The sequence below is a fragment of the Sapajus apella genome, unplaced genomic scaffold (genome assembly GCF_009761245.1).
Source record: "Sapajus apella isolate SASKATOON/1434 unplaced genomic scaffold, GSC_monkey_1.0 scaffold16, whole genome shotgun sequence".
Lineage (NCBI taxonomy): Eukaryota > Metazoa > Chordata > Mammalia > Primates > Cebidae > Sapajus > Sapajus apella.
The window spans coordinates 9,746,798-9,774,634 of NW_022436956.1; the positions used below are offsets into that span (position 1 = coordinate 9,746,798).

Sequence of the window (27,837 nt, forward strand, 5' to 3'; positions counted from 1 at the left end):
GAAGTTAGAACTTTCTTGAAAAGCTTTGGTCTTTCCTAAAGTATCAGTTTACCTTTCTTGTGTATCATTGATCAAAAGAAACTCATGCCTTCATCTCATCTGTAGCACACCAGAGTAATATGTATCCTTGAAGCTGTTTTCTCCAGAACCCATGTTTCTAAGTGTGTGCAAAACTGTATTGCTGGGATTTCCAACGAATGCACTTCTGGATTCCACTGCTGCATGTTGTTTGGTTGGGTGTTTTGTCTTAATTAGACATTGTTCTTCTTTTTTTTTTTTTTCACAGTTTGTCATTTGATAAGACATCTATTTCTTGGAATTATTTTTCATTTTTGATGGATTTTTTTTTCAAGTAAGTGTTTTAGAAAAGCTGAATGGGAGCAAACATTGCCTTTTCGTGTTAGAAAATATCTGTATTTTGTCCTTGATAAGTAGCATGGCTAGGTTTAGAAGTGAAGGAACAAAATTTGGACCCAGCCACCCCACCCCTTATGCACAGACACATAAAAGCACACTTTCAAGGCATTATGACTTTATTGTCTGCGATCCAGCATTGTCTTAAGAAGCCTGATGCCAATCTGAGTCACATTCCTTTATGGGTAATCTATTTCCCTCTCTGATAAATTGTCTTTCCTTAGAGATTTCATCTATGTGTTTCATCTTTTTTCATTTTTTCTTCTTTACATTTGGCAGGCCCTTTCAGTCTGAAAACTACAATTTGTATCATCAGTTTAGGAAATGTTCTTTGTCTCCATTTTTCTATTCTCATTTTCTGAAGTTGCTATTGGACAAACGTTTTATCTCCTGGCTCTTGGATACCTCTACCATTCGTAACTTTTTCTTGATCTTTTTGCTATATGTTCTGGAAGATTTCCTCAGTATTATCTTGCAGTTCACTAATTTATCCTCTTCAATGTCACCTTTATTTTTTTTCTTGAGACAAGGTCTCACTCCGTCTACCAGGCTGGAGTGCAGTGGCACAATCTCAGCTCACTGCACCCTCAACCTCCTGGGCTCAAATGATCCTCCTGCCTCAGCCATTGAGTAGCAGGGAACACAGGCACAAGCCACCACACCCAGCTAATTTTTGTATTTTTATAGAGACGGGGTTTCACCATGTTGCCCAGGCTGGTCTTGAACTCCTGAGCTCACGCAATCTATCCACCTCAGCCTCCCAAAGTGCTGGGATTACAGGTATGAACATGACATACCCGGCCAGGGTCACTTTTATAAGCCATCTCATTTTTAAAAATTTCTATAACTGCCTGAATTTCCAAGAGTGTTCCTATTCTGTTCTTTTCAAAATAATCTCTTCTTACATTATGGATGCAGTAGCTTCTGAAATCTCTGTGAAAATTATTAGAATTATTAGAATTCTAAAGTTATCAGAATTTCTTAAATTGCAGCCGGTCAAGGGGGCTCACGTCTGTAATCCCAGCACTTTGAGAGGCCAAGGCAGGTGGATCACAAGGTCAGGAGATCGAGACCATCCTGGCTAACATGGTGAAACCCTGTACTAAAGTACAAAAAATATTTTAGTATTTTTTTGAATCCGGGAGGCGGAGGTTGCAGTGAGCCGTGATCATGCCACTGCACCCCAGCCTGGGCAACAGAGCAAGACTCCTTCCAAAAAAAAAAAAAAAAATCTTAAATTACTTTTTGTTTCCATGATTACTTAAATTTCCTGTAGGGCCAGGTGTTGTTGTGTTTTGGAAAAGCTGCTGAAATGATTCCGATATTGATTCCCCATGAAGAGGAATAGAGGAACTTACCTAAATGATTAAGTGGTCTTTTTTTTTCTGTAGGTCTCAAAGCACTACAGAACATTTATACTTGAAATCAGAATGAGTACAAGGAAAGGCTGAACATATGGCCTAACCTGCCCATCTTACTCAAAGATGAGTTATTTGAATTCCAGTGTTTTATCCAGCTTTGAGATCTATGGAAAAATAGCTGATTACCGAATTCTTAAAATTTTTGCATGTTCGTTTGCTTGTCTCTCTCACTGGACTGTCAGGTCGTAGATAGTAATCATATCTTTCTGGTTCACCCTTGAGTCCCCAGTCTCTTGCTGAGTACCTGACAGAGTTGGTGCTCAAATACTTGTTACGTAATTAAGTCATAGTTCCCCCACTTGATCCTTCAGGGGTTCTGCAGACTCATTTTAGGTCCATCTAAAATTTGTACTGGTGTATGGCTCTCATTGTTACAAAGGTGTAAATTACACTGACAGGAAGTCAGCTTCCTTTTAACTCCTCTAGGTTATACAGCTTAGGCAGAATACAGTTTTGAATTTTGTTTTGTTTTGAGACAGTCTTGCTCCGTCACCCAGACTGGAGTGCAGTGGCATATCTCGGCTCACTGCAACCTCTGCCTCCTGGGTTCAAGCGATTCTCCTGCCTCAGCCTCCTGAGTAGCTGGAACTATAGGTGTGTGCCACCATGCCCGGCTAATTTTTTGTATTCTTAGTAGAGACAGGGTTTCACCATGTTAGCCAGGATGGTCTCGATCTCCTGACCTCATGATCTGCCCGCCTTGGCTTCCCAAAGTGCTGGGATTACAGGCATGAGCCACCTCACCCAGCCCAGAATGTTAATAAAATGTGAGATGACTGCTAAACTGTCTATTCCACCCCACTACTGATGAACAGATAACCTTCACCAGACCAATCTCAATGATGGAGGTAAACACACATAGAGGAGCATGTGTGTTTACCTTCAAAATTGGTTTATAACTCCCAGCAACAAGGAAGAGCGTCGCCTGAGTTTTTTGTGACGGAGTTTCACTCTTGTTACCCAGGCTGGAGTGCAATGGCGCAATCTCGGCTCACCGCAACCTCCACCTCCTGGGTTCAGGCAATTCTCCTGCCTCAGCCTCCTGAGTAGCTGGGATTACAGGCACGCACCATCATGCCCAGCTAATGTTTTGTATTTTTAGTAGAGACGGGGTTTCACCATGTTGACCAGGATGGTCTTGATCTCTTGACCTCGTGATCCACCCGCCTCGGCCTCCCAAAATGCTGGGATTACAGGCTTGAGCCACCGTGCCCGGCCAACAATTTTTTTTTAACCTTTTATTTATTTATCTTTTTAAGATGGAGTTTTGCTCTTGTTGCCCAAGCTAGAGTGCAATGGCGCGATCTTGGCTCACTGCAACCTCTGCCTCCCGAGATCAAGCAATTCTCCTGCCTCAGCCTCCTCAGTAGCTGGGATTACAGGTGTGCACCACTACGCCCGGCTAAGGTTTTTTTGTATTTTTAGTAGAGACAGGGTTTCACCATGTTGGCCAGGCTGGTCTCGAACTCCTGACCTCAGGTGATCCACCTGCCTCGGCCTCCCAAAGTGCTGGCATTATAGGCATGAGCCACCACACCCAGCGACATATAGACTTTAGAACAAGTAACAATCTGAGTCTTCCACCAAATATAAATGTGATTATAATCATATAATCCAGCCTTTCTCAAGGAACATTTTTCAGGGCTAATTTCTCAAACCTATAACTAAATTCTCCAAGACAAAGTCTTATACTCCATGAATACATTTCTCGAGGTCATAATTTGCAAATTCAACCATTACACATTTTGTGGGAAACCAGCTCACGTTTAATTGTGACATTTTAAAATTGTACAAGTATTTTGACATCTGCCCCCCCACATTTAATCTCTTAAAATGACAGGAAAACATCAACCAATCACAGGTTTGATACGTTTACCCCTTCGGTTCCTATTTGCAGCACCCAATATTCCTTTGAAATATCAAACAGACCTGGCAGTGGCCAACAGTAAACTTCTGCCCGCCATCTCCCACCCCCAACAGATTTGAAAAGTTCAGGTTTAGTGTTGTTGCAGTGGCACTTGTCCAGGATTGGTACTTCCCCATAGTTGGGGGACTTTAAATGTACCAGTGAAAATAGCTTTTTCCCCTTCAAGGGGAAGAAAGAAAATCACTCCTCGAAACCCAGCAGATCTGGCTATGAGGTTTTTCCTCCTATCTCATCCCTTCAGGTTTTTTTTTTGTTTGTTTGTTTTTTGTTTTTTGCAGTGGAGCAAGAGAGACCAAAACCTAACCTGAGTTACAAGAAACAAGACAGTAATGGCTATAAAGGGAGTGACCAGGAGCAACTGGGACACTCCTTTACCTCCCATATCCAATGTATGTGCTTCACAGAAAAACAACAAAAATAACAAATCCACAAAATACAACAGCTAGAATTACAAAATCCATTCATCCAAGGGTGGTAGAAGGCAGGATGGAAAGGTGGGAGGGTAAATGGCACAGGGAGAAAAACAAAGTATTCAAATCAGTCCAGGCACAAGGACTGGCAAATGCTAGAAAATAGCTGCAGAAAAAACTGTGGTCCTTTCAGACTCACGGTGATGTTAAAAATCCACACACTAGTGTCGGAAACATTCTGCCTTACGTGTACCAGAGACAAAAACTCCAATTCCTCAGAGAGAAGGGAATATGCAGAGGGCCCTTGGCAGAGTGGGTCCTGCCTTCCCTAGCAGGGGGAGGTGAACAAGGAAAGAGCTGCCACAGCCTCCTTCTAATCCCGCCCATCCCCTTTGGATGGCAGGCAACTCAGTGGCCTGCAGCAGCCTTCAGTTTGGCAGGAGACGGATGCGGTGAAGGGAACTTCTCTGCAGAAGTGGAGCTGCTCAGGGCAGACTGCAGGTAGACTGTCTTGTGGAAGAGTCTGTTGCTTAAGAAGACCACCAAGGAGAAGAGGCGCAACTGGAAGAGACTAAAAGGCAAGAAACCCACCTTGTTAGCTCCCTAGTTACTCAGAGTTATTTCTGTTATTTGACAACTTACCTGACATTAAAACTACACAGGGAAAGACAAGACAAATGAAATTTGATCAAGGAAATACAGGTATTAGATACATGGATGGAACAGGCAACTAAAAATGCATTATAGCCAGGTGTGGTGGCTCACAGCTATAATCCCAGCACTTTGGGAGGCTGAAGCAGATGGATCACCAAAAAAAAAATTAGCAGGGCATGGTGGCATGTGCCTGTAATTCCAGCTACCTGGGAGGCTGAGGCAGGAGAATCACTTGAACCTAGGAGGTGGAGGTTGCACTGAGCTGAGATCGTGCCACTGTACTCCAGCCCAGGTGACAGAGCAAGACTGTCTCAAAAAAACAAAAAAGAATGCACTGGGCCCTGCTGCTGCCATGAATGTAATGCAGTTATTAGCACTAAAGTATTGTGGCTCTTACAGGAAATAGCATTAATTCTGATTTGAGAAGTACTTTTCTTTTTATTTTTTTAATTTTCTTTTTCCACCGAATCACAGTTCAACTGAGAAGTACTTTTCTATGGCTGACTTAGGTACAGACTTCAAGCAATGTCCGAAGGTATATTCTATCTGTGGTTACAGGAAGAAGAGTTTCAAAAGAAAGTCAAATATTCCTCTTAAGATAAACAGTGAGCACTGCAGTATAGCAAGAGCATACATAAACCCAAAGAAAACCTAAGTCTCTGATACAAGTATCCACAAACTTAACCAAAATTGATCAAAGATCGATTGAGCTGTTCTTTGAAGTGATAAAACCTTTATTATTGCTAAAAACTCATTTTAAAACATATTTTACTACTGTTACCAATAAACTCACATGGCCAGATCATACAGCCTTCTACTTGAATGGATATAATGGATCAATTTTGGAAAAAAAAAATAAAGCCTCACTGACATAACTTTGGTGTTACAGCCCCAATCCTTTACACAGCAAAACTTCATCACTGGCCAATACTTACTATGCTTTGCCAGGGGTCTTTGCTTCATTGGCGCTGATAATGAATAAAGGAAAGAGGATAGAGAAAAGGCAGCCACTGTTAATAAAACGAAAAGAAATAATTAGTCACCTTCATAACAGCCATAACTTTGGAGAAGATATTAGATGCTCCAAGTCCCTTTGCTTCCAGTATAAATGTAATGGCTTAATGAAACCTCAATATATCAAACACGTCTTTCATCAAACACACCATTTTTTTTTTTTTTTTCTGAGATGGAATCGCATTCTTTTGGCCCAGGCTGGAGTGCCTGAGGTGATCCGCCCACCTCAGCCTCCCAAAGTGCTGGGATTACAGGCGTGAGGCACAGCACCAGGCCCATCAACCACTCTCAAAAAGAACAGATTTTTCTAAGCATTGGGTATGTTTAACATTGCTCTACGGCCTGGGGTGGTGGCTTACGCCTGTAAACCAGCACTTTGGGAGACCAAAGCGAGTAGATCACTTGAGGTCAGGAGTTCAAGACCAGCTTGGCCAACATAGTGAAACCCTTCTCTACTAAAAATACAAAAATTAGCCAGGCATGGTGGTGGGTGCCTGTAATCCCAGCTACTCAGGAGGCTGAGGCAGGAGAATCACTTGAACTCGGGAAGCGGAGGTTGCAGTGAGCCGAGATTATGTCACTGCACTCCAGCCTGGGCAACAGAGCGAGACTCTATCTCAAAAAAAACAAAAATTTCTCCAGGAGACAACATAGAAAAAGAATATGGGATATAGGGACATGCAGACTAGATCTTCATGCTAACAAATGTAGAAACACCCTGCAGGTCTCCTGATGGACAAATAACTATGTAGAATGCATAACACAGAACCAAGCAAACAAAAGGTACCGACTTCATGAATTTTTATTTTTACTAGTCTCCTTCAAATCCCTCTAGCCAAATTACCTGATAATATATGAGGACTGCATTGCTGTGAGAAAAGCCAAGGGCAAACCAAACCCAAAGTAGTAAGGCCAATTCCTTTCTATGTTAGACAACCGCTGGTGCATTTCAATTCCTAAAACAAGAAAGCCAATACAATTAGTTACTATTTTTCCTTTTAGTCTAGTGACTAAACTATGGTAGACAAACCACGAGTTTTAGTTACAGATTTTTTATTATTATTATTATTTGAGACAGAGTCTTGCTTTGTTGCCCAGGCGAGAGTGCAGTAGTGCAATCTCAGGTCAGTGCAACCTCCATCTCCCAAGTTCAAGCGATTCTCCCAGCCTCCCGAATAGCTGGGATTACAAGCACCCGCCACCACATCCAGCTAATTTTTGTATATTTTTAGTAGAAACAGGGTTTCACCATATCGGCCAGGCTGGTCTTGAACTGACCTCAAGCAATCTACACGCCTCAGCCTCCCAAAGTGCTGGGATTACAGGTGTGAGCCACCGCACCTGGCCTAGGTACAGATTTAGAACAGATCTACAGCATGTAAATTAGAAGTGTACAAATCTGATATAAAGCATGTGAAGCTTTTACAATTCCATAATTATAATTTCAAAGCTGACAGGCTAAGTGAATTAAGAATTTCAGCACCAGCATCCTTTGTCAGGATTAGTATGGAACTAAGCAAGATAGCAAATCTAGAGGATGCCATCCTGTAAGTATCAGTTAACCTCTTTCAACTCACACCCTGGTAAATGTCTGAAGGTCTTTCTAAAATACCCCCAAAAGAATCCAGATGCTGACATCAGTTTCTCTAATTTAGAACAACTCATGCTCATTTATGCCATCTTACAGCCCAGTCAGAGATATATCACATTAAGCACCAAAAAGATAATGCTATACTACCACATCCCCCAGCCTCAAAGTTGAGAGTTAAACCCACTAAGCTGAATGTAAGCTCCCTCTTGCCAATGAGACTGCGTCCCTCCTAAGATGGTTTGCCTAGAGCCTGACTATTGAGTAGTTTAAGAAGTCTGCCTAGCACTAGCATTTCCAAACTGGGCCTCCATTTTCTGGATTTCTTTAGATGGACTTACCTTTATTGAACCAACGATATTCAAAGCAGTACAGTGAGTAGAGAAGAGACATATGCAGGAGACTAACCAGCTGACCGACAAGATGGATGGGAAAGAGACTCACAAACATTCCCTGAAGAACAAATATGGAAAATCTTAATCCCAAAGCCTCGGTAATTTAACACTATTCACCTGCCATTCTACAATCATGACTGTCTGAGATAGCTTCCTAGCTGCTCCTCAAGTTTCTAAAAGACCAGGTACAGGCTTGGCACAGTGGCTCATGCTAGTAATCCCAACACTTTGGGAGGCTGAAGCAGTAGGGTCTCTTGAGGCCAGGAGTTCAAGACTAGAACTGGAGGCCGGGCGCGGTGGCTCAAGCCTGTAATCCCAGCACTTTGGGAGGCTGAGGCGGGTGGATCACGAGGTCGAGAGATCGAGACCATCCTGGTCAACATGGTGAAACCCCGTCTCTATTAAAAATACAAAAAATTAGCTGGGCATGGTGGTGCGTGCCTGTAATCCCAGCGACTCAGGAGGCTGAGGCAGGAGAATTGCCTGAACCCAGGAGGCGGAGGTTGCGGTGAGCCAAGATCGCACCATTGCACTCCAGCCTGGGTAACATGAGTGAAACTCCATCTCAAAAAAAGAAAAAAAAAAAAAAAGACTAGAACTGGGCAACAAAGTAAGACCCTCTCTCTACAAAAAAAAGTTTAAAATTAAGCTGAGCATGATGGCATGTGCCTGTAGTCCCAGCTACTCAGGAGGCTAAGGCAGGAGTATTGCTTGAGCCCAAGAGTTTGAGGCTGCAGTGAGGCTATGATTGTGCCACTGCATTCCAGCCTAGGTGACAAAATAAGACCCTGTCTTTTTTTTCTTTTTGAGATGGAGTTTTGCTTTGGTCACCCAGGCTGGAGTGCAATGGCACAATCTCAGCTCACTATAACCTCCGCCTCCTGGGTTCAAGAGATTCTCCTGCCTCAGCCTCCCAAGTAGCTGGGATTATAGGCCACCGTACATAACCAATTTTTATATTTTTAGTAGAGCTAACTTTTGTATTTTTAGTATATCACCTAAGGTCAGGAGTTTGAGACCAGCCTGACCATGTTCGTCTCAAACTCCAGAACTTAGATGATCCACCTGCCTTGGCCTCCCAAAGCGCTGGGATTACAGGCATGAGCCATCATGCCCAGCCAACCCTGTCTGTTAAAAAAAAAAAAAAAGTTTGGCATAACTATAAAAAAAAAAAAAAGTTTCCACCTGGCAGGACTGGAAAATAACCAGAGTAGCAGAAAGGAGCAGGTAAATTCAATTTTTAAATTCTTATTTCTGTGAAAAAAAAAAAAAATTTAAAAATTATTACCTCCCACCAGCATATATATAATACTCTATAATTATAATACTCTTTGTGAAGCTCGCTCTAGTGAAACTTTTTTTTTTTAAATAAAGCTGTCCGTGTGCCCAGAAGACCATTCTCACCTGAATGAGGAAAAGAGCCTGCAGCAAAAGGTTGAAGAGCATGTCAGCAATTATTTTGCTGACACTGGGGAATGGGTGCGGCTTCCTCCCTGATACCTCAAATGCCAGGTCAGCTATATCCTGTAACAGAGAAAGTGTACCAAAATACGAATTAAATGGCCTTGATATACATCCCCAAATCTAAGGCCACTGGTCTGCCACTAGAGCTGTCAGTTAAGAAAAGGCTTTTTATTTAAAAATAAGCTGGGTGTGATGGCACGTGCCTGTAGTCCCAGCTATTCAGCAGGCTAAGGTAGGAGGATCACTGCCTTACACGGTGGCTTACACAGTGGCTCACGCCTATAATCTCAGCACTTTGGGAGGCCGAGGTTAGCAGATCAAGATGTCAGGAGTTCCAGACCAGTCTGGCCAACATGGTGAAACCCTATCTCTACTAAAAATACAAAAAAGATTAGCTGGGGATGATGGCACACACCTGTAGTCCTAGCTACTTGGGAGTCTGAGGCAGGAGAATTACTTGAACCAGGGAGGCAGAAATTGCAGTAAGCCAAGATCACACCACTGCACTTAAGACTGGACGACAGAGCCAGACTCTGTCTCAAAAAAAAAAAAAAAAAAAAAAAAAAAAAAAGAAAAGGCACCAGACATCTGTCAATGAGATGCTGAGAAAATAATTCCATTCTATAAGAAAAAAAAAAGGCTGAGCACAGTGGCTCGTGCCTATAATCCCAGCACTTTGGGAGGCTGTGGTGGGCGAATCACCAGGTCAGGAGTTTGAGACCAGCCTGGCCAATATGGTGAAACGTGTCTCTACTAAAAGTACAAAAAATTAGCAGATTGTGTAGTGGCAGGTGCCTGAAATCCCAGCTGCTTGGGAGGCTGAGGCAGGAGAATCACTTGAACCTGGGAGATGGAGGTTGCAGTGAGCTGAGATTGCACCACTAAACTCCAGCCTGGCAACAGAGAGAGACTCAGTCTCAACAACAACAAAAAAGGAACACAAAGATCACTTTACCTCTTGGCCAAGAAACATTAAGGCTGAAAAATGCACCCCCCTACATGCCTACTAACTTCACAGGCTGAAACTTGTCACCTGTCAACCAATCATGCTGTGGGACCCAGACTCCATTCTGCCCTGAACTTACCTGGAACCAAATAGCATTCACCACTTTGCTAAGCACAAACAAGGGGAGCACCCAAAGAGCACTGAAAATTGACGTGAGGAAGAATTCCAGCCACGACCAAACATCTCCATGTAGTGACGGGTCACCTAAGAAAAAGGAAACGAGTTATTAGAAATGGAAACCCAGAAGACCAAATGTGGAACCCCCATCTCGTGACTATTCTCTGTCTCCTCCTGGATCTTTCTAGTTCTTGCCAGCACATCACTATACTTACTGCAAAGAGTCTAACTGAGAATAGACACACCACATTCTGGCCACAATTCCAATTCGAATAAACCACAGATATGTGCTGCTTATCTTGATGCAAACCTGCTTACATGATGGTTAACGAGATGCCACAGTGATTACCAGTACAGGATACCATCTAGGTTTAAATCTCAGCTCTACCACTTATTAATGGTTTAACCTTGGTAACTTACATTTCCTCATTCATAAAATGGACAGAATCACAGTACCCATCTTAAAAGGCTGTTGAAAGGTCTGAGTTAAAAAAACAGCTAACGCTCTCATCTGAAGGCTTTAGGGGAATAACTAAATATAAATTATTAAAAAGAATAAAACAAAAACAGCAAAAGCTCCTGGTACACAGGAAATGTTCAGTAAACTGAGGGAGATTGAAACATCTCCCACTCCGTCTCCAACAGACAAGGAGCAGGGGATATACTTACCAATGATTCGGGCTGTTACTGACTGAAGCACAGGAATAAATACTCGATAAAACAAGAGGAGACTGAACTAAAGAAAAGAAGCAACAAGGCAAACATCAAAAGCCAGTCTTTAAAACAGGAGTTTCATGTTTTAGTGTAATGATTTTATAGATGGGAGTGCCTGTTATAAATCAGGAGGCCTAGGCCGGGTGCAGTGGCTCACTTCTGTAATCTCAACACTTTGGGAGGCCAAGGCAGGTGGATCACTTGAGGTCAGGAGTTCGAGACCAGCCTGACCAACATGGTGAAACCCTGTCTCTAATAAAAATACAAAAACTGGCTGGGCATGGTGGTGCATGCCTGTAATCCCAGCTACTGGGTAGGCTGGGGCAGGAGAATCACTTGAACCCAGGAGGCAGAGGTTGCAGTGACATGAGATCAGTGACATGAGATCATACCACTGCACTCCAGCCTGGGCAACACAGTGAGACTCCATCTCAAAAAAAATGAAATAAATCAGCAGGCCTGAAAAAGCACTGAAACTCAATCCATTTCTATTTCTCAACACTCCAATTGAGAGATACAAACTTGATACTGCCTATAAAACAACGAAGATTTGGGGCATAGAGGAATATTTCAAATAGTATTCAAGCCAAAATATAGGCATGTACTAAGTACACGGGAATACATACTAATTAAATTTAAAGCTAACATCTGAAAACATCTGTGAATTGTTTAGATTAAGATGTTTTGAATTACTCTAAATTCTAAGTTAAAGAAAATATTTAACTACCCATTCTTCAAAGTACCGAAATTTCACTTAAGCCTGCACTGGTTCTCAGTTAATCGCAGGCAATCTTCTCTGCTATAGGTTTCAATGGTAATTAATTCTTGTTGATCACTATAAGCAGAAGCAGGGAGAACCTTGTTCTTGTCTGCCCTTCCCCTCTGATTCCCCATAGTTGCTGTTCGCATTTTAAAATGTAAGTGTATATTGAGGGCTGTGATGTTTGTTTACATACAAGTGTGCTTTCTGGAGTGGGATTAAAATCACTGCAGATGCAGACTCCTGAGTTAGATTCCTAAGCGTACATCAGCAGATGAAAGCTATTTGTCTCAGTGTTTCAAAAAAACGTTTCATAACTATCAACCCAGCAACAATCTGAAGATGCTTATGAGGCACCTGGAATTTAAAGAAGAACTTACCCAGAACACTCCACCATTCCAAGCACAACACTGGAAAATTCTACTAACAATACGTGGTTCACTGGAAAAGACCACATGTATTTAGTTTATAAGGTGTAAGTTAATTCCTAATTGTGATTCAGTAGTTCATTTTATATTTTTGGGGGGTACTATATTATTTTTCAGTACCTCATGTTCTCCCAACGTTCTAATGTCAGTCAATGAGAAAAAATGAGTCAATGAGACCAAAAAATGGTCAGGCACAGTGGCTCACACCTGTAACCCTAGCACTTTGGGAGGCCAAGGTATGCAGATCACCTGGGGTCAGGAGTTCAAGACCTGCCTGGCCAACATGGTGAAACCCCATCTCCACTAAAAAATACAAAAAATTAGCCAGGCGTGGTGGTGCTCACCCGTACTTCCAGCTATTCGGAGGCTGAGGCAGAAGAATTGCTTGGACCCAGGAGGCAGAGGCTACAGTGAGCCGAGATCACACCATGGCACTCCAGCTTGGTTGGGTGACATAGCAAGACTCCATCTCCAAATATATATATTTATTTATTTATTTTGGGGGAACCAGCTTTTAAAAGAAAAATATTTTCTAAAGTCTCATGTTAGAAAAGATGAAAAGAAAGTGTGGGGCAGGAGTTCTTCTATTAATACATAAATCCACACAGGCTTCCCTAGAAGTATCTATCAAACCAAATAATATTTTGTGATTCTCTATTCAGCATTCTGATTTAATGTCATGACATTTTTAGCAAGGATTATTAGTAGACTCTAGTTTAAGTCAATGTTGTGGGCAGAGGGGAAGTCATTTGCAACATTTTTCTGGGAAAAAGCACAAAAGAAATGACCTGGTACTGAAATGTCAAGTCACTATGTAGGGTCTTCCCTCCTTTGGACATTTTGACATCAGACATGCACTCCTTACCTCTCTTGCTTCCGCTCTATACTCTGGGCTCTTCTCTGTGCCAAGACACTACTTGCCCTTCTTCGACGCTGCTCCTCTCTCTTCTGCTGGATTCGAGCGTCTAGCTTTGAGATGGTACAAATACCCCAGATGGAGTCTTTGATTCCCTATAGAAAAGGTTGTTGTTGTTGTTGTTATTATTATTATTTGAGACAGGGATTTGCTCTGTCACCCAAGCTACAGTGCAGTGACTCAATCACAGCTCACTGCAGCCTCCAACTCCTGGGTACAAATAATCCTCCTGCCTCAGCCTCCCAAGGAGCTATGAATACAGATGTGCACCACCATACCTGGCTAACTTTTAAATTTTTCTTCTGTAGTGATGAGGGTCTCACATGTTCATCAGGCTGGTTTCAAACTCCTGGCCTCAAACAATCCTCCTGCTTCAGCCTCCCAAAGGCTAAGAATTCACTCATGCATCCATCCCCCACCCATGTACTGCATATCTTCAATAAGCTATATATTGGTCATATGGAAATGCTCAAGCAGCTTATAACTTAGTAGAAAAAGCACACAAACCAAAAAATTATAGGTTTTTTTTAAAAAAAGTTTTTAAAATATGAAACATTTCGTGAATTTGCATGTCATGCAAAGTAGCCATGCTAATCTCTGTATCGTTCCAATTTTAGTACAGGTGCTGCAGAAACAAGCACACATAGTTTAATAAGTACCACAAGAGATGTACGGCCCAAATAGAGTGTCAGCACTGGGGTATTCAACTTCATTAGAAGGCAGAAAAAGTTACTCTGGAAGCAATGGCCAAGCTGGATTTAAGAATGGATGGCATTCTCGCCTACTGTTATTAGACAAAACGAATTTTTGAAATAATAGCTAGAATGCGGAGAAACGGGCAAGTTTATGTATTGTCTGCTGGCAGGAGCATAAGTTGGCACAGTGTGCCTTTGATCTTCTTTGTCTGAATAATTTTACTCTTAATTTTGCTTTTAGCTTCTAAATCTTCCACCATTAATTTTTTAAATCACGAAACTGCATCTAAGATAGTTAACTCAAATGGCTGAGGGCCTAGTACATGCTAGGATTATAGGATCCCCACCTCTAAGATATCTACAGTATGGTGAGGAAGACAAACATGTAAACAGCACACTGTAGAACTGTAGAACCAATACAGGGTTGAATTTTTTTTTTAATCCAGAGTTTTGCTCTGTAGCCCAGTGCAGTGGGGTGATCTTGGCTCACTGCAACCTCCGCTTCCCAGGTTCAAACAATTCTCCTGCCTCAGCCTCCTGAGTAGCTGGGATTACAGGTGTGTGCCACCATGCCTGGCTAAATTTTTTTATTTTTTATTTTTAGGAGAGACGGGGGGTTTTGCTTTGTTGGCCAGGCTGGGAGGGTTGAAATTTTATAGCACACTAATGGCAAGACAACAAGGTAAAGGTGTTAAAAGTAGATCATATGCAGCTGGGCACAGTGGCTCATGCCTGTCATCCTAGCACTTTGGGAGGCTGAGGAAGGTGGATCACTCGAGGTCAGGAGTTCAAGATCAACCTGGCCAACATGGTGAAACCCCCTCTCTACTAAAAATACAAAAATTAGCCAGGCATGGTGGTGCATGCCTGTAATCCTGGCTACCTGGGAGGCTGAGGCAGGAGAAGCACTGGAACCTGAGAAGTGGAGGTTGCAGAGCCGAGACTGTGCCACTCTACTCCAGCCTGGGCAACAGAGCAAGACTCTGTCTCAAGAAAAAAAAAGTAGATCATATGCATAAAGTATTTTTAGACCTTCTAAGATATCCTTTCAGTCTTCCCTCTGCTGATCAAAAGTAATAACCTTTTTACTTTCTCACTCTGCTAGAGTGCACTGGTACCATCATAGCTCACTGCTGCCTTATAATCCTGGGCTCAAGCAATCCTCCCTCGGTCTGCCAAAGTGCTGAGATTACAGGTGTGAGCCACCTCCCTTGGTCATAAAGGTAACCTGTTAAACTCTCCAACTAAAGAAAGAACCTTCCTCCTCCAAGAATTGGCCTCTCTCATGCTAGTGGAAATATAAAAAGAGGGGGTTACAACTGGGACATTACTAGACTTCAGACATACATTAAAAGTAGTGGACTTTTGGGCTATTGGTAATTTGGATGACTGGGTCATAAACAGATCTTTATAGGGCATTTTCCTAGAGCATCCCCCTCACCTGCACAGCTTGTAGAATGGGAAGAAAAAAGGTTCTGGCTGGGTGCAGTGGCTCATGCCTGTAATCCCAGCACTTTGGGAGGCTGAGGTGGGCAGATCACTTAACCCAAGTGCTCAAGACCAACCTGAGCAAGGGAAAAAAAAGATAGGTTCTCTAATTTAAATCTGAATTAATTAGTTTAGGTAATAGTACTGTACCAATGTTCATTTCTTATAGTTTTGACAAATGTACCATGGTTATATATTAACATTAAGGGAAGCTGATGAAGGATATATGGGAACTCTCTGTACTACCTTATAACTTTTCTGTAACTCTAAACACATTCCAAAATAAAAAATTAAAAAAAAAAAAAAAAAAGCTCTGAAGCCAAGATGACCAGGGTCCCAATACTAGAGACATTCACTGAAGAGGTCTTCCAAACACTTGCGAGAGTGCCTGCAAGATGTGGAACAATACCTATCTCTTGAGTAGTGTGGTCTAAAATAATAACCTGTATGTAAAGAACCCAAGAAATATGACAAAAGTTCCCAAAACCCCACAGGATTTTCTAGATAGTTCCTTCAGCAAAAAAAGCCAAGAGATGAATTCCTAGAAACAAGATGTACTCACTCTGGCAAGGTCCTGGAGAAAGGTTTTGACACTGTCAGCCATCTCTTCACCACCAAACTATCAACTATACAGAGGAGAGAGCAGTATCCCCCAATCTCTCATCATGAAGGACCTGGAAACTGATGGAACATAATGGAGGCAAAATATTTATTTTAAAGATAAGTTACTTCATGAACATTTCCACATGATTACCTCACATACTTGTAGCTCTAGTAAGATAGCAGTAGATTCTAGCACTAACAGAGTGAATCAAGTAAAGCTATTCCTGTACAGCTGAAACCTAAAATCCCTAATTTTTTTCGAACCCACTCACCAACATTTCAGTTTTACATGGGGTATATGTGGTCTTGACCAGTAAACCTCCTCTGACCCTCAATGCCCCTAACTATCACTCCTATACATTCTAAGCACTTTTGAGGGTTTGGAGATGGATGATAATTACATTTCAATATCCTCTTAAGCAATTTTTATGTTTGCTGGATACCCTCAAATACTTGAATGAAAATACAAGAGTAAGATAAAAGTTCTTACAAAAATTACTAAACACATGTCACACAGAGCCCTCAGGCACACATGAAAGTTTTAGGTATGACATGAAATGGCCTACGAAAACTTCCAAATAGGTATTCTCTATGTTTTCTAACTTTAAATATATAGAGATATAATTTTAATATGCAATAAACTGGATTTTAAACTAAGACTCAAAAAAGTTCATATGTATAAACAGTCTTTAAAACAGTAAGGCTTTCCCATTTTATGTCTCAGGTGAATGGGATATCTAGTTTCAAAAATTAAGAATTTGAGAGTTCATGTGTATAAATACTTTTTTTTTTTTTTTTTTTGATACGAAGTCTTGCTCTGTAGCCAGGCTGGAGTGCAGTGGCGTGATCTCGGCTCACTGCAATCTCCGCCGCCCCAGTTCAAGCCATTCCCCTGCCTCAGCCTCACAAGTAGCTGGGATTACAGACGTGCACCATCACATCCAACTAATTTTTGTACTTTTAGTTGAAACAGGGTTTAACCATGTTGGCCAGGATGGTCTTGTTCTCCTGACCTCGTGATCGGCCTGCCTCAGCCTCCCAAAGTGCTGGAATTACAGGTGTGAGCCACGGCACCCAGCCATAAATACTTTTAATATACTATTCTCATATTTAATGTAAGATGACTTTTAAGGTGAATAGAAAACCCACTTTCAGACATTTTTAAGAACTTAATATTCTAAAGTTCTGAACACTCACTAAACCAAGTTGCAGTATTCTCAATTTATGAGGTATGACCATGATACAATGACGGAATTTCACAAGCAGCTTGTACAAACCTTAAATTTCAAAACATAAGCACACTTTCCCCGACCTTTAACCACTTCACCAAACTGCTCCTCAATGACCCAACTGGACTAATGCCATTCAGAACTGGAAGAGCAGGGGATATGGCAGTAGGAAGGCAATTTGCACAACACTGTATGTCCTCTGCTTCTTAGGTCATCCTACACAGATGGGCTGACTTCAGATAGATGTCTCTAGGGTAAGAAACTTCTGTTAATACTTCCCACTGTTCCCGCCTGAAAACAAACACCTCAGAGTTCCAATCGCGTAGGTACAGCCATACAGACATGTTCTCAGGGTTGTGGTGAGGGCAGCTGAGCTAGGTGACTAGCAAATGCTCAGTGATATGCAAGACACTAGTTTGTAAAAGCTCACAAATCCACTCCCTTAACCTGCCACTTGCTCATCTATAAATTAAGAGTACTAAACTTCTTCATAGGTTTCTTGCATCTAATAGAGCAAAACAGCATGAAAAAAACTTAAAACACAACCCCACGAAAGTGAGCCAGCTTGGAGGTTTAAGGAATCCCATTACTTGGCCTGGATTTCTCACAGGGAACTGACAGGGAACCTGAAACATTCTGTCTCAGTCCACAACAGCTGTGTCATTTGATCCCCGGCCAGCTAACACCTGGTTTCTGCATGTACCAGGTGGCTGGGCACCTCCTGACCAAGAGTGGCCTATGAAGGATAAATCATTTCACTTTTATACTTAGATCCTAACATCCTTCCTACAGGAATATTTGGTGAATTACTCAATCTGACAGCTGAGGCATGGAGGAAAATAACTTGCCACAATTGAGATCACACACGGAGACTGACACAGGGGGAATCCTACAGCTGAGCTAGATACATGAAGATGCATCTGGTTCATTTAACAGGTGAGAGAACCAAGTCTCAGAAATTAAATGACTTGCCCAGACTGACAGTAAATGAATGGCAGCGATCGTGAACCTCAGAACCCTGGTGTCCCAACGTTACCTCGGTCGAGACTTGTTTTTACTTAAGCTCTGCAATGAAGATTTTTGTTTTAACACAACCATCCCATGAACAAATAACCTCTCAAACCTGGAAACACAAATGCCATTAAATTCCTAACAGTCATTAGAAGCTAGTAAGCTGCTGAGGCAGGCTAGAAAGTCCTGCACTTTCATTTCTAAGTCACTAAACCCAAGTCTCACAAGCAGGAAGCTGTCACAGTCCACTCTAGGTACAGGGAAGGTAAACATCCTCACTTCCCACGGGGCTCCACTGGCTGCCTCCGAGTCCGCGGGTCCACTGGGGCCCGTCTCCTCACAGCTCCTAGGCAATTCGGCTGAAAACTGGTCTCCCTCCCTAGGCACAGCTGTGCACGAGGTGCGGACCACGCACACTTCAGGTCACACGGGGAGCTAAAGATAGCCGCGCCGCACCTGGGGCAGCATCGCCCGGGGATGCGCCCAGCGTCTGGCCCCGTCCGGCTCCATCCTGCCCCTTCCCGCGAGGGGTCCTCGCCGGCAGCCCCACCAACCCACGCTCGGGCCCTGCCTGCCCTCCGGGTTCCATCCGCTCAGTATGGGCGGAGCGGCGGCCCCAAGGCCTGGCTTGGCGAAGCCCGCACCTACCCGCAGCTCCGCCGCCGCGGTTCCAGCCCGGCCCCTTGCCCACCGCGGGCCAGCTCCGCTGGGGCGCTCCCAGGGCCGGGGCCGCTGCGCCCGCACTGGGCATGCCCGGGCCGCACAGGGCCGCTGGGAAGTCGGGCGGGCGCGAAGGACCCACCGGGGCGACGGGGCGGGGCCCAGAGCCGAGGGGCCGGGCGGCGCGGAGCGACGGAGACTGGGAAATGTAGTCAGCCCGGGGCCGCGCCTCGCGCAGCGTGCGGGGTCGCTCGCTTCCCGGCTCCGCCTGGCGGCGGAGAGGACCCCTCGCCCCTCTCCGTCGCCTCCTCCTGGATCCAGTTCTCACTGAACTCTCCTCCTGTTCTTTGCCTTCCCCCATCGACTCCACAGCGTTGCTTGTGTTTCTAAAATCCTGTGAAATTAGTAACAGGAGAGCAATAAAATACAGAGGGGACCTTGGTTTATCTGATTGCAGATTTTCTGTAAAAGTTACTAACAAATGATGGGTTCAAATCAAGCTTCACTCACAGTGATCCAGGATAGGACAAGCTCCCATCCAATTTGGCTGCATTATGTTTGTGTAATCTTATGGAAAAGGAGTAGTTGAGATGAAACAAGGTAGAGAATCACTGTTCTCATCTCCATCCCACAAGTCCAGTTCTACCGCGGGAAGGGCAGCTTCTTGGCATGGAACTGGAAAGGGGGCAAAGTTTTACCTCTCCCCTTTTAGGGCTTCTCCTCTGGGCCTGAGCATTAAACTGACATAAGATAGATTAACAAGAGAAAAATTGTGAGGAAAAACTCAAACCGTTTTTCCCTACTCACACCAACATGGTCAACACAGAAGAGTTTTGTGATCAAATGTGTGGTTTTTTTTTCCCCCACACCCCAAGCAGCCAACACCAGCTGGGTGTACCCTAATTCAATTGCATCCTGATGCTATTTTCTGGAGGTGGCCTAAGATCCCACAGACTGAGGGCTCAGTCCCCAAGACTACTGTCCCCTTCAGGCACCAGTCACAAGTTCAGGTACCCTGAACTTCTAACAAACGGGTTTCAAACAATTTGGGGCTCCAACCATCCACCCTTTGGGTTTCATTAATTTGCTAGAGTGGCTCACAGGGAAATATTTACCTTTACTGGTTTATTAGAAAGACTCTTTAATAACTGCACTCCAGCCAGGGAGACAGAGCAAGACTCCGTCTCAAAACAAAACAAAAAAATAGTAATAATTCTTGCTCCAAAGTGGTATAATTTGGAGTGGCATATTCTCCCATCCTTCAGAACACCAAGCCTCACCTATAACCTTTTCTCCCTTACTCCCAACCTGTTATATCCATCCCATTTCTTTTTTCTGCCACCTCTGGCTGTGCTTAGAGATACTTGTGTTAGGACCACCTACAGAATCGGTCTTTTTTTATTTTTATTTTTTGAGATGGAGTCTTGCTTTGTTGCCCAGGCGGGAGTGCAGTGGTGCAATCTCGCCTCACTGCAACTTCCACCTCCTGGGTTCATGCAATTCTCCTGCCTCAGCCTCCCAAATAGCTGGAATTACAGGGATGCACCACCATGTCCAGCTAATTTTTTTTTTTTTTTTTTTTTTTTTTGGTGGGCTGGAGCAGGGATGGAGCCTCGCTCTTCACCCAGGCTGGTGTACAACAGCATGATCTCAGCTCACTGAAACCTCTGCCTCCCAGGTTCAAGCAATTCTCCTGCCTCAGACTCCAGAGTAGCTGGGACTACAGGCTTGCTCCACCATGCCTGGCTAAGTTTTGTGTTTTTAGTAGAGACGGGGTTTCACCATATTGGCCAGGCTGGTCTTGAACTCTTGACATCATGATCCACCCGCCTCAACCTCACAAAGTGTTGGGATTACAGGTGTGAGCCACCGTGTCTGGTCTTTGTTTTTTGTTTTGTTTTGTTTGCTTGTTTGTTTGTTTTTATGACAGAGTTTTGCTCTTGTCACCCAGGCTGGAGTGCAGTGCAATGGTGTATGGTCTCAGCTCACTGCAGCCTCTGCCTCCCAGGTTTAAGTGATTCTCCTGCCTCAGCCTCCCAAGTAGCTGGGATTACAGGTGGCTGCTACCATGCCCAGCTAATTTTTTTTTATTTTTACTAGAGACAGGGTTTCACCATGTTGGCCAAGCTGGTGTTGAACTCCTGACCTCAGGTGATCCACCCGCCTTGGCCTCCCAAAGTGCTACAATTACATGTGTGAGCCACCACACTGGGCACAGCCTTTGTATTTTTAATAGAGATGGGGTTTCATCATGCTGGCCAGGCTAGTCTTGAACTCCTGACCTCAAGTGATCCACCCACCTTGGCCTCCCAAAATGCTAGGATTACAGGCATAAGCCACCACACTCAGCCTAGAATCAGATTTTTACAACTAGAAGCTATTTACTGCAACCTTCATTGTGGGTGAACCATAAGCCCAGATGTTAAGTGACTTAAACTGAAGCCCAGATGTTAAGGTCAGTAGCAGAACAAATACCCAGACCTTTCCTCTTTCCTCCAGTTCTGTGCACTAGGGAGGCGCTGGCCTCTACACCTTAGCCTAGCATCCAGCCACGTTCCAGAAACTACCTTCCTACTCCCAGCCTGATGAAACCCATGTTCTCTTTAAGGAAGAGAATACTTAAAATTAAGACCAACAAGATTAGAGAAGGGAATGAAGGATTCAGAAGAGTCAAGAAAGATATGCAGAAGACCTGAAGTAAAGGATCAACGTAGGATTTATGTATGGACACTCCAGTAGGGAGGAGGCCTTTTATCTTGTTTGTGTCAGCCATGGGCAGGAATCTCATTTTCACTACAAACAGTGCGAGGAATAGCCTTGCAAATGTCCTATTCTCATCTCATAAATGTATCCCTTCGTTTACTCCTTTACTAAAGTCATTATAAAGAGGAGACATTAAAATTTCCTTTTGCCTAAATGAGTGAATCTCTATAACTATTTATTATAAAGAACTACAATTAAATGATTTTTTTTTTTTACTTTTTTTGAGTCGGCGTTTGCTTGTTTGTTTGTTTTGAGACGGTCTCACTCTGTCACCCAAGTTGGAGTGAAGTGGCACCATCTCGGGTCACTATAGCCTCAACCTTCAGGACTCATTTGATCCTCCCACCTCACCCTCCCAAGTATCTGGGACTACAGCCACATGCCAGAGCACCAGGCTAATTTTTGGATTTTTAGTAGAGGCAGTCTTTTGTCATGTTGTCCCAGCTCATCTTGAACCCTGAGCTCAAGCAGTCCTCCTTCCTTGGCCTCCCAAAGTGCTGGGATTATAGACATTAAGCAACATGCTCACCCCTATAGTCCCAGCACTTTGGGAGGCCGAGGTGGGTGGATCACTAGGTTAGGAGTTTGAGACCAGCCTGGCCAACATGGCAAAACCCCATCTCTACTAAAAGTACAAAAATTAGCCAGGTGTGGTGGCACATGCCTGTAGTCCCAGCTACTTGGGAGGCTGAGGCAGGAGAATTGCATTAACTCAGGAGGCGAAGGGTGCAGTGAGCCGAGATCACACCACTGCACTCCAGCCTGGGCAACAGAGCAAGCAAGACTCAGTCTCTAAATAAATAAATAAATAAAAATTAACAAAATAAAATGAAATAAAATAAGCAGCTGGGTGCAGTGGCTCATGTCCGTAATCTCAGCACTTTGGGAAGCTGAGGTGGGCAGATCATTCAAGGCCAAGGGTTCGAGACCAGCCTCCCAACATGGTGAAACCCCGTCTCCACTAAAAATACAAAAATTAGCTGGGTGTGTTGGCACACACCTGTTGTCCCAGCTACTTGGGAGACTAAGGAATGAGATTTACTTCAACCCAGGAGGCGGAGGTTGCAGTAAGTTGAGATCACATCACTGCACACCAGTCTGGGTAACAGAGTCAGACTGTCTCCAAAATAATAAAATAAAGTAAAGTAAAATCCATCTACTAAAGCTTAGAAATCTTGTTACAAAGAGATGTAAATGGTTTAATGATAAACTGATTATTGTACTATTAATTACAACAATAGCTCTTCCTCCAAGCTCTATTCTTTCTGAAGAGTATGAATTAGAAAAGATTTTAGAAAGAATTTAGTAGGTATGATTCTATTCTGGCTTACTTGATGGGAGGAAATCTTTTAAATCTCAAAATGTATAAACAAATTTAAAATGAAAACCAATAATAATTAATACCTTGCATTTTAATTTTATTTTTTGAGACAGAGTTTCACTCTTGTTGCCCAGGCTTAATGGCATGGTATCGGCTCACTGCAACCTCAACCTCCCAGGTTCAAGCAATTCTCCTGCCTCAGTCTCCCAATTAGCTGGGATTACAGGCATGCGCCACCATGTCTGGCTAATTTTGTATTTTTAGTAGAGATGGTGTTTCACCATGTTGGTCAGGCTGGTCTCGAACTCCTGACCTCAGGTGATCTGCCCACCTCGGACTCCAAAAGTGCTGGGATTACAGGTGTGAGCCACTGCGCCTGGCTTAATATCTTGCATTTTTAAAGAGCTCTCACATACTTATGTATGATTAGATACTATTTGTGAGACAAAAAGAGGATGATATTATTTTTTGAATTTCACAAATGAGGAAGTTTGTGGCAGAGCACTTAACTAAGAAGACTTGATCTCCAGTTTAGCAATGAACCTTTGCTTCTTTAACACAGGCTGCTAAAATAAATGGTATATGTATGAAGATGTTTTCTAACTCTAGGCATCTATGATTTAGTGAATTGGCAACAATACTAGATCTAGTGATAGTGACAGGAGGCAGCCAAATGCCTAGGCAGGTAGAGGTGGGTCCCCAGTGAAACCTCTCCTCCAGGCCCAAAACAGTTTAAAGCCTGAAAGCCAAGCTACAAGTTAAATACTCAGATGAGATTGAGAACTTGTCTTCCTGTTTAGCATGCTTTCCTCTGATTGATCCCAACCTTTCATCTATTTTACATATACCTATCCTTTCTTGATTGGTTTTCTACACTGTCATGCCCACCTGTGAGTGGTGTCTTTGCTTTAGTCACAAACCAGTCATCAGCACACACTCTGCATCCTGTGCTTATAAAGAAGCCAGACTCAGTCAGCAGAGGGGGAGAGGCCTGACTGTCAAAGACTACCTGCCCTTCTTGTCATTTCTCCAGCTCCCCTCTCTGTTGAGAGTCATTTTCATCACTCAAAAAAATTCTCTGCCCTCAATATCCTTCTTCTTTTTTTTTTTTCAAGACAGAGTTTTGCTCTTGTTGCCCAGGCTGAAGTGCAATGGTGCAATCTCAGCTGACTGCAATCTATGCCTCCTGGGTTCAAGTGATTCTCTGACTCAGCCTCCTGAGTAGCTGGGATTACAGGTACCTGCCACCATGCCCAGCTAAGCTTTTGTATTTTTAGTAGAGTCGCAGTTTCACCATGTTGGCCAGACTGGTCTCAAATTCCTGACCTCAGGTGATCCACTCACCTCAGTTTCCCAAAATGCTGGGATTACTGGCATGAGCCATCCTTCCCTGGCCCACCACCCTTCAATCCTCCATATGACCTCATTCTTCCTGGACACTGAACAAGACCTTGGAATCCACCAAGTACAGGTACCCAGAAAGGCTGTCACACCGGCCCCTTGCCCTCACCAGCGGAGGGCAGCTGTCCCACATGACAAGGCAAGAGGCCAGCTGAGCTACTAACATGCTACTGTCTGTGATGAAACTAAAGGAGCACTGTAACATTCGCTTTGAGGCTTCAGGGTCATGGGCACCTTCACCTGGGCACTGCCATGTTCTGCTCAAGGTGACATGCCTGGTCTGGCTGTGGGCCCCACACAGAGCTTGCTCCTGTGCCAGTGCCCAGAGTGGCTGGCTGGATCTTGATCTTGCTCGCTCATGTTTTCCCTTTTGCAAGTGGTTGAGTGTGGTGGGCCGAGTAGACAAGGCACACCTTCTGTGAATTCGTCGAAGGGGCCAAGAAAAATCGTGCATCACTAGGGGCCAGGTCTCCCAGCTTCAAGCCTTGAATCTTCTAGGAGAGAGAGACACTATGATTTATTAAGCATCTACTATACCAAGTCTTTTATATTTATTATTTTAACAACCATTTGGGTGTTATAACTAAAAATTATTACTATTGTATATATATTTTTTGACACAGGGTCTCGCTCTGACACTGAGGCTGGAGTGTAGTGGCATGATCATGGCTCACTGAAACCTTGACCTCCTGGGCCTAAGCAATCCTCTTGTCTCAGCCCCACAAGTAGCTGTTGTAGCTGATTTTTTAAAAAATTCCATGCCTTCCTATCAAGAAAAAACACTCCAACCAGGTTTGTCTGATGCCCAATTCCACACTCTTTCCTTTACCATATTTGTGTTCTGTTATGGGTCACAAAAGTCTTCCCATTTAAATTTAGACTGTGTATTGTCATTATTAAGGTAGGGCTCCTCTTTGTTTTGCCTGTGGTTGCTAAAAAAAGAGAGAGAGAGAAAAGAACATAAGTGTTGGCCATTATGATGGCTCATGCCTGTAATCCCAGCACTTTGGGAAGCTGAGGCAGGCGGATCACCTGAGGTTAGGAGTTTGAGACCAGCCTGACCAACATGGAGAAACCCCATCTCTACTAAAAAGGTAAAATTAGCCAGGTGTGGCAGTGCATGCCTGTAATCCCAGCTACTCGGGAGGCTGAGGCAGGAGAATCTCTTGGACCCAGGAGGCTGATGTTGCAGTGGGCCGAGATCATACCATTGCACTCCAGCCTGGGCAACAAGAGCAAAACTCCGTCTCAACAACAACAAAAATACAAAAATTAGCCAGGTGTGGTTGTGTGCACCTATAGTCCCAGCTACTCAGGAGGCTGACGCAGGAGAATCACTTAAACCTGGGAGGCAAAAGTTGCAGTGAGCCAAGATCATGCCACCGCACTCCAGCCTGGGCACCAGAAGAAAAACCGGTCTCAAAAAAAAAAAAAAAAAATTGCTGTTCCTCATGGGCTTTACAGTTGCAACTCCCTGCTGGGAACCCAAAACCTTTTTTGCTAGGAAAGATAAATCGTCTAAGGATAGAATGTAAAAATGTACAGGTTAATAGAATTATGAAATTTAAGATGTTTAAACAGGCTTTATGTGAGATAGTTGTAACCCCTTTACCTAAATGTCTCATGAGAATGGGTATTGTATCTAACTATGAAACTGAAGGCATGTTAATCTGCCCTTTTGAAAAAATGTTAGTTGGACATGTTAATGGGAAATAGTAAAATCACCTGAGCCCACAAAGTATCAGGTAGAAGCTAGAGTGCTAGTTGGGACAAACCATCCCCTTCATAGCCCTTTTTGAAATGTTTATTGGGGATAATGGCAAACAAAACAAAACCAAAAACCCTTATAACTACTTCCCAATGACAACTACTGGACAAGAAAATTTCTACTTGAGGCTCATTTACTGCCTTGCTATGAAATGTTCACTGAAGCTACCCTTATGTTAATTGAAATAATGGTGCCCCAACGAGTTCCATAATGAAGTAAAATGGGTTTACATAGGATCTTGCCACCTGGGGATACAAGGAGGAGCTACTCTTAAGCAGGTAGCCTCTTTTTCCCTAGGACTAATTCTAACTATGTGAGGAGCTGCTAGATTCTGCGGTGCCTGATAGACAGTTCTCATGAGCTATTTGGCTTATGAAGGGCATTTCCAAGGTGAACAAACATCTTGTTTGAAACTCCTGACCTCAAGTGATCTGACCTCCTCGTCCTCCTAAAGTGCTGGGATTACAGGCATGAGCCCACACCCGGCCAGGAACGGCAAATTTGATAAGGCTTCTCAAACAGTCCTGTGATTCTGCAGGAGGGAAATTCATGTAAAAGGGGACTTTTTAACCCCCACATTTTTCATGATGTGGGTAATAGGCATATTCAATGGGAACAGTAGAACGTACGTTTTGCAAGGTGGGAACAAAGACTGAGTAGAGGGTACCTCCTTATGCTGGAACATCCTGTTTATAGGAGAAGAACAAAAGAGGGTCTGTTCTAGAATCTATGTGTTTTCTTAAAGTCTTAGTTTGATTATGTCACATTTAGCATGAGATACTCCATTTTTGTTTGGTCTGGTCCACTGGGGCCTAGCGAATGAGCTCAGTCCTAAGCAATGGCCTCCCATAGTTTTGTTTAAAAATTTCCCTTTTTTGTCAGGTTTTCTCTTAGATGAGAGTGTGACCAGAATGTAGGGCCTTAGCACCACTCTCAGATAACCATCATTTTGGGTTTCCAATCTCTGCATGTCACTTAAAGGTTATAGTGTTCATGGTCACACATTTTTTTCAGCTCTTGTAATTCCAGTTGAAGAAAGACTATTTGACATTCTAAAGATGGCTGTATGCAATCATTTAAAATCTGTGAGAGAATACAGCATACTAGGGAGACTACCATTATGACTATCAGGAAGATAACACCAAGAGTTTGCAGTATGCGCCTTACCAAGGATCTTCATAAACCAAACCACCTAAAACTAAATAGATAAAAGAATGCGTTAAAGAGTCTATTCACTTAATAAGCAGTCTCTTAATTAATCCTCTGCAACTGAATCTCTATAATGTACATTTGATGTATTTCTCCATAGGCCACAACTGCCAGCAGCTGCACAGATACTTCTGTTTAGCCAGTAAGTAACCCAGGGCAACACTATTATTTAGCGTAACTTTCACAAGAGAATTTAAAGTCTATTGCGTAACCATGGCTTTTACAGTAGAATCTGTTATAGAGCCTATCATGAGGGATACATTTCTAATTATTTCCTCTTTTACTCCAAACCTTGGAAAAAAGGACCTCCCAAATGATGTCCTTCTAGAAGTGTAAAGGCCTCCTGGCAGTGTTGTCTTTAACCCATGATGTGGGTTAACAGGAGTGTTCTGTTTCTGGCTGATTGCAAGGCCATGTATGTATCATTAAAGCTTCTCACCTCCTTTATAATTAACTGTATA

At 43.2% G+C, this 27,837-nt stretch overlaps 1 protein-coding gene and 1 pseudogene across 5 annotated transcripts; both read right to left on the reverse strand.

Annotated features, from left to right (window-relative positions):
• Window positions 1–3,578: 3,578 nt before the first annotated feature.
• On the reverse strand, window positions 3,579–19,055 carry EI24 (EI24 autophagy associated transmembrane protein). 5 transcript variants are annotated; one of them, XM_032285039.1, is made up of 12 exons: window positions 18,903–19,054; window positions 15,974–16,092; window positions 15,185–15,211; window positions 13,178–13,323; window positions 12,265–12,325; window positions 11,080–11,146; window positions 10,373–10,497; window positions 9,228–9,347; window positions 7,770–7,881; window positions 6,685–6,796; window positions 5,762–5,836; window positions 3,579–4,743 (listed from the first exon to the last, which is right to left on the reverse strand). In XM_032285039.1, exons 2-12 carry the CDS (start codon window positions 16,013–16,015, stop codon window positions 4,581–4,583), a joined length of 1,050 nt encoding a protein of 349 aa, XP_032140930.1. In that variant the 5' UTR covers window positions 16,016–16,092; window positions 18,903–19,054; the 3' UTR covers window positions 3,579–4,580. The 5 variants fall into 5 exon arrangements, with proteins under 5 accessions (XP_032140930.1, XP_032140932.1, XP_032140933.1 ...); XM_032285041.1 differs by lacking the exon at window positions 5,762–5,836 and having other exon boundaries at window positions 18,903–19,055; XM_032285040.1 differs by lacking the exon at window positions 15,185–15,211 and having other exon boundaries at window positions 3,983–4,743.
• LOC116556508 lies at window positions 13,770–13,869 on the reverse strand (annotated as a pseudogene).
• Window positions 19,056–27,837: the final 8,782 nt, after the last annotated feature.

Bases quoted from the DNA above. Each gene is read 5' to 3' on its own strand.
- EI24 (XM_032285039.1), bottom strand. From the start codon at position 16,015: ATGGCTGACAGTGTCAAAACCTTTCTCCAGGACCTTGCCAGA. The intron at 13,324-15,184 runs GAAGGTTCTTTC...CCTTTTCTATAG, and splicing joins GAGGCCAATTCTTGGAGGAG to GGAATCAAAGACTCCATCTG. The intron at 5,837-6,684 runs GTAATTTGGCTA...TTTTATTAACAG, and splicing joins CAGTCCTCATATATTATCAG to TGGCTGCCTTTTCTCTATCC.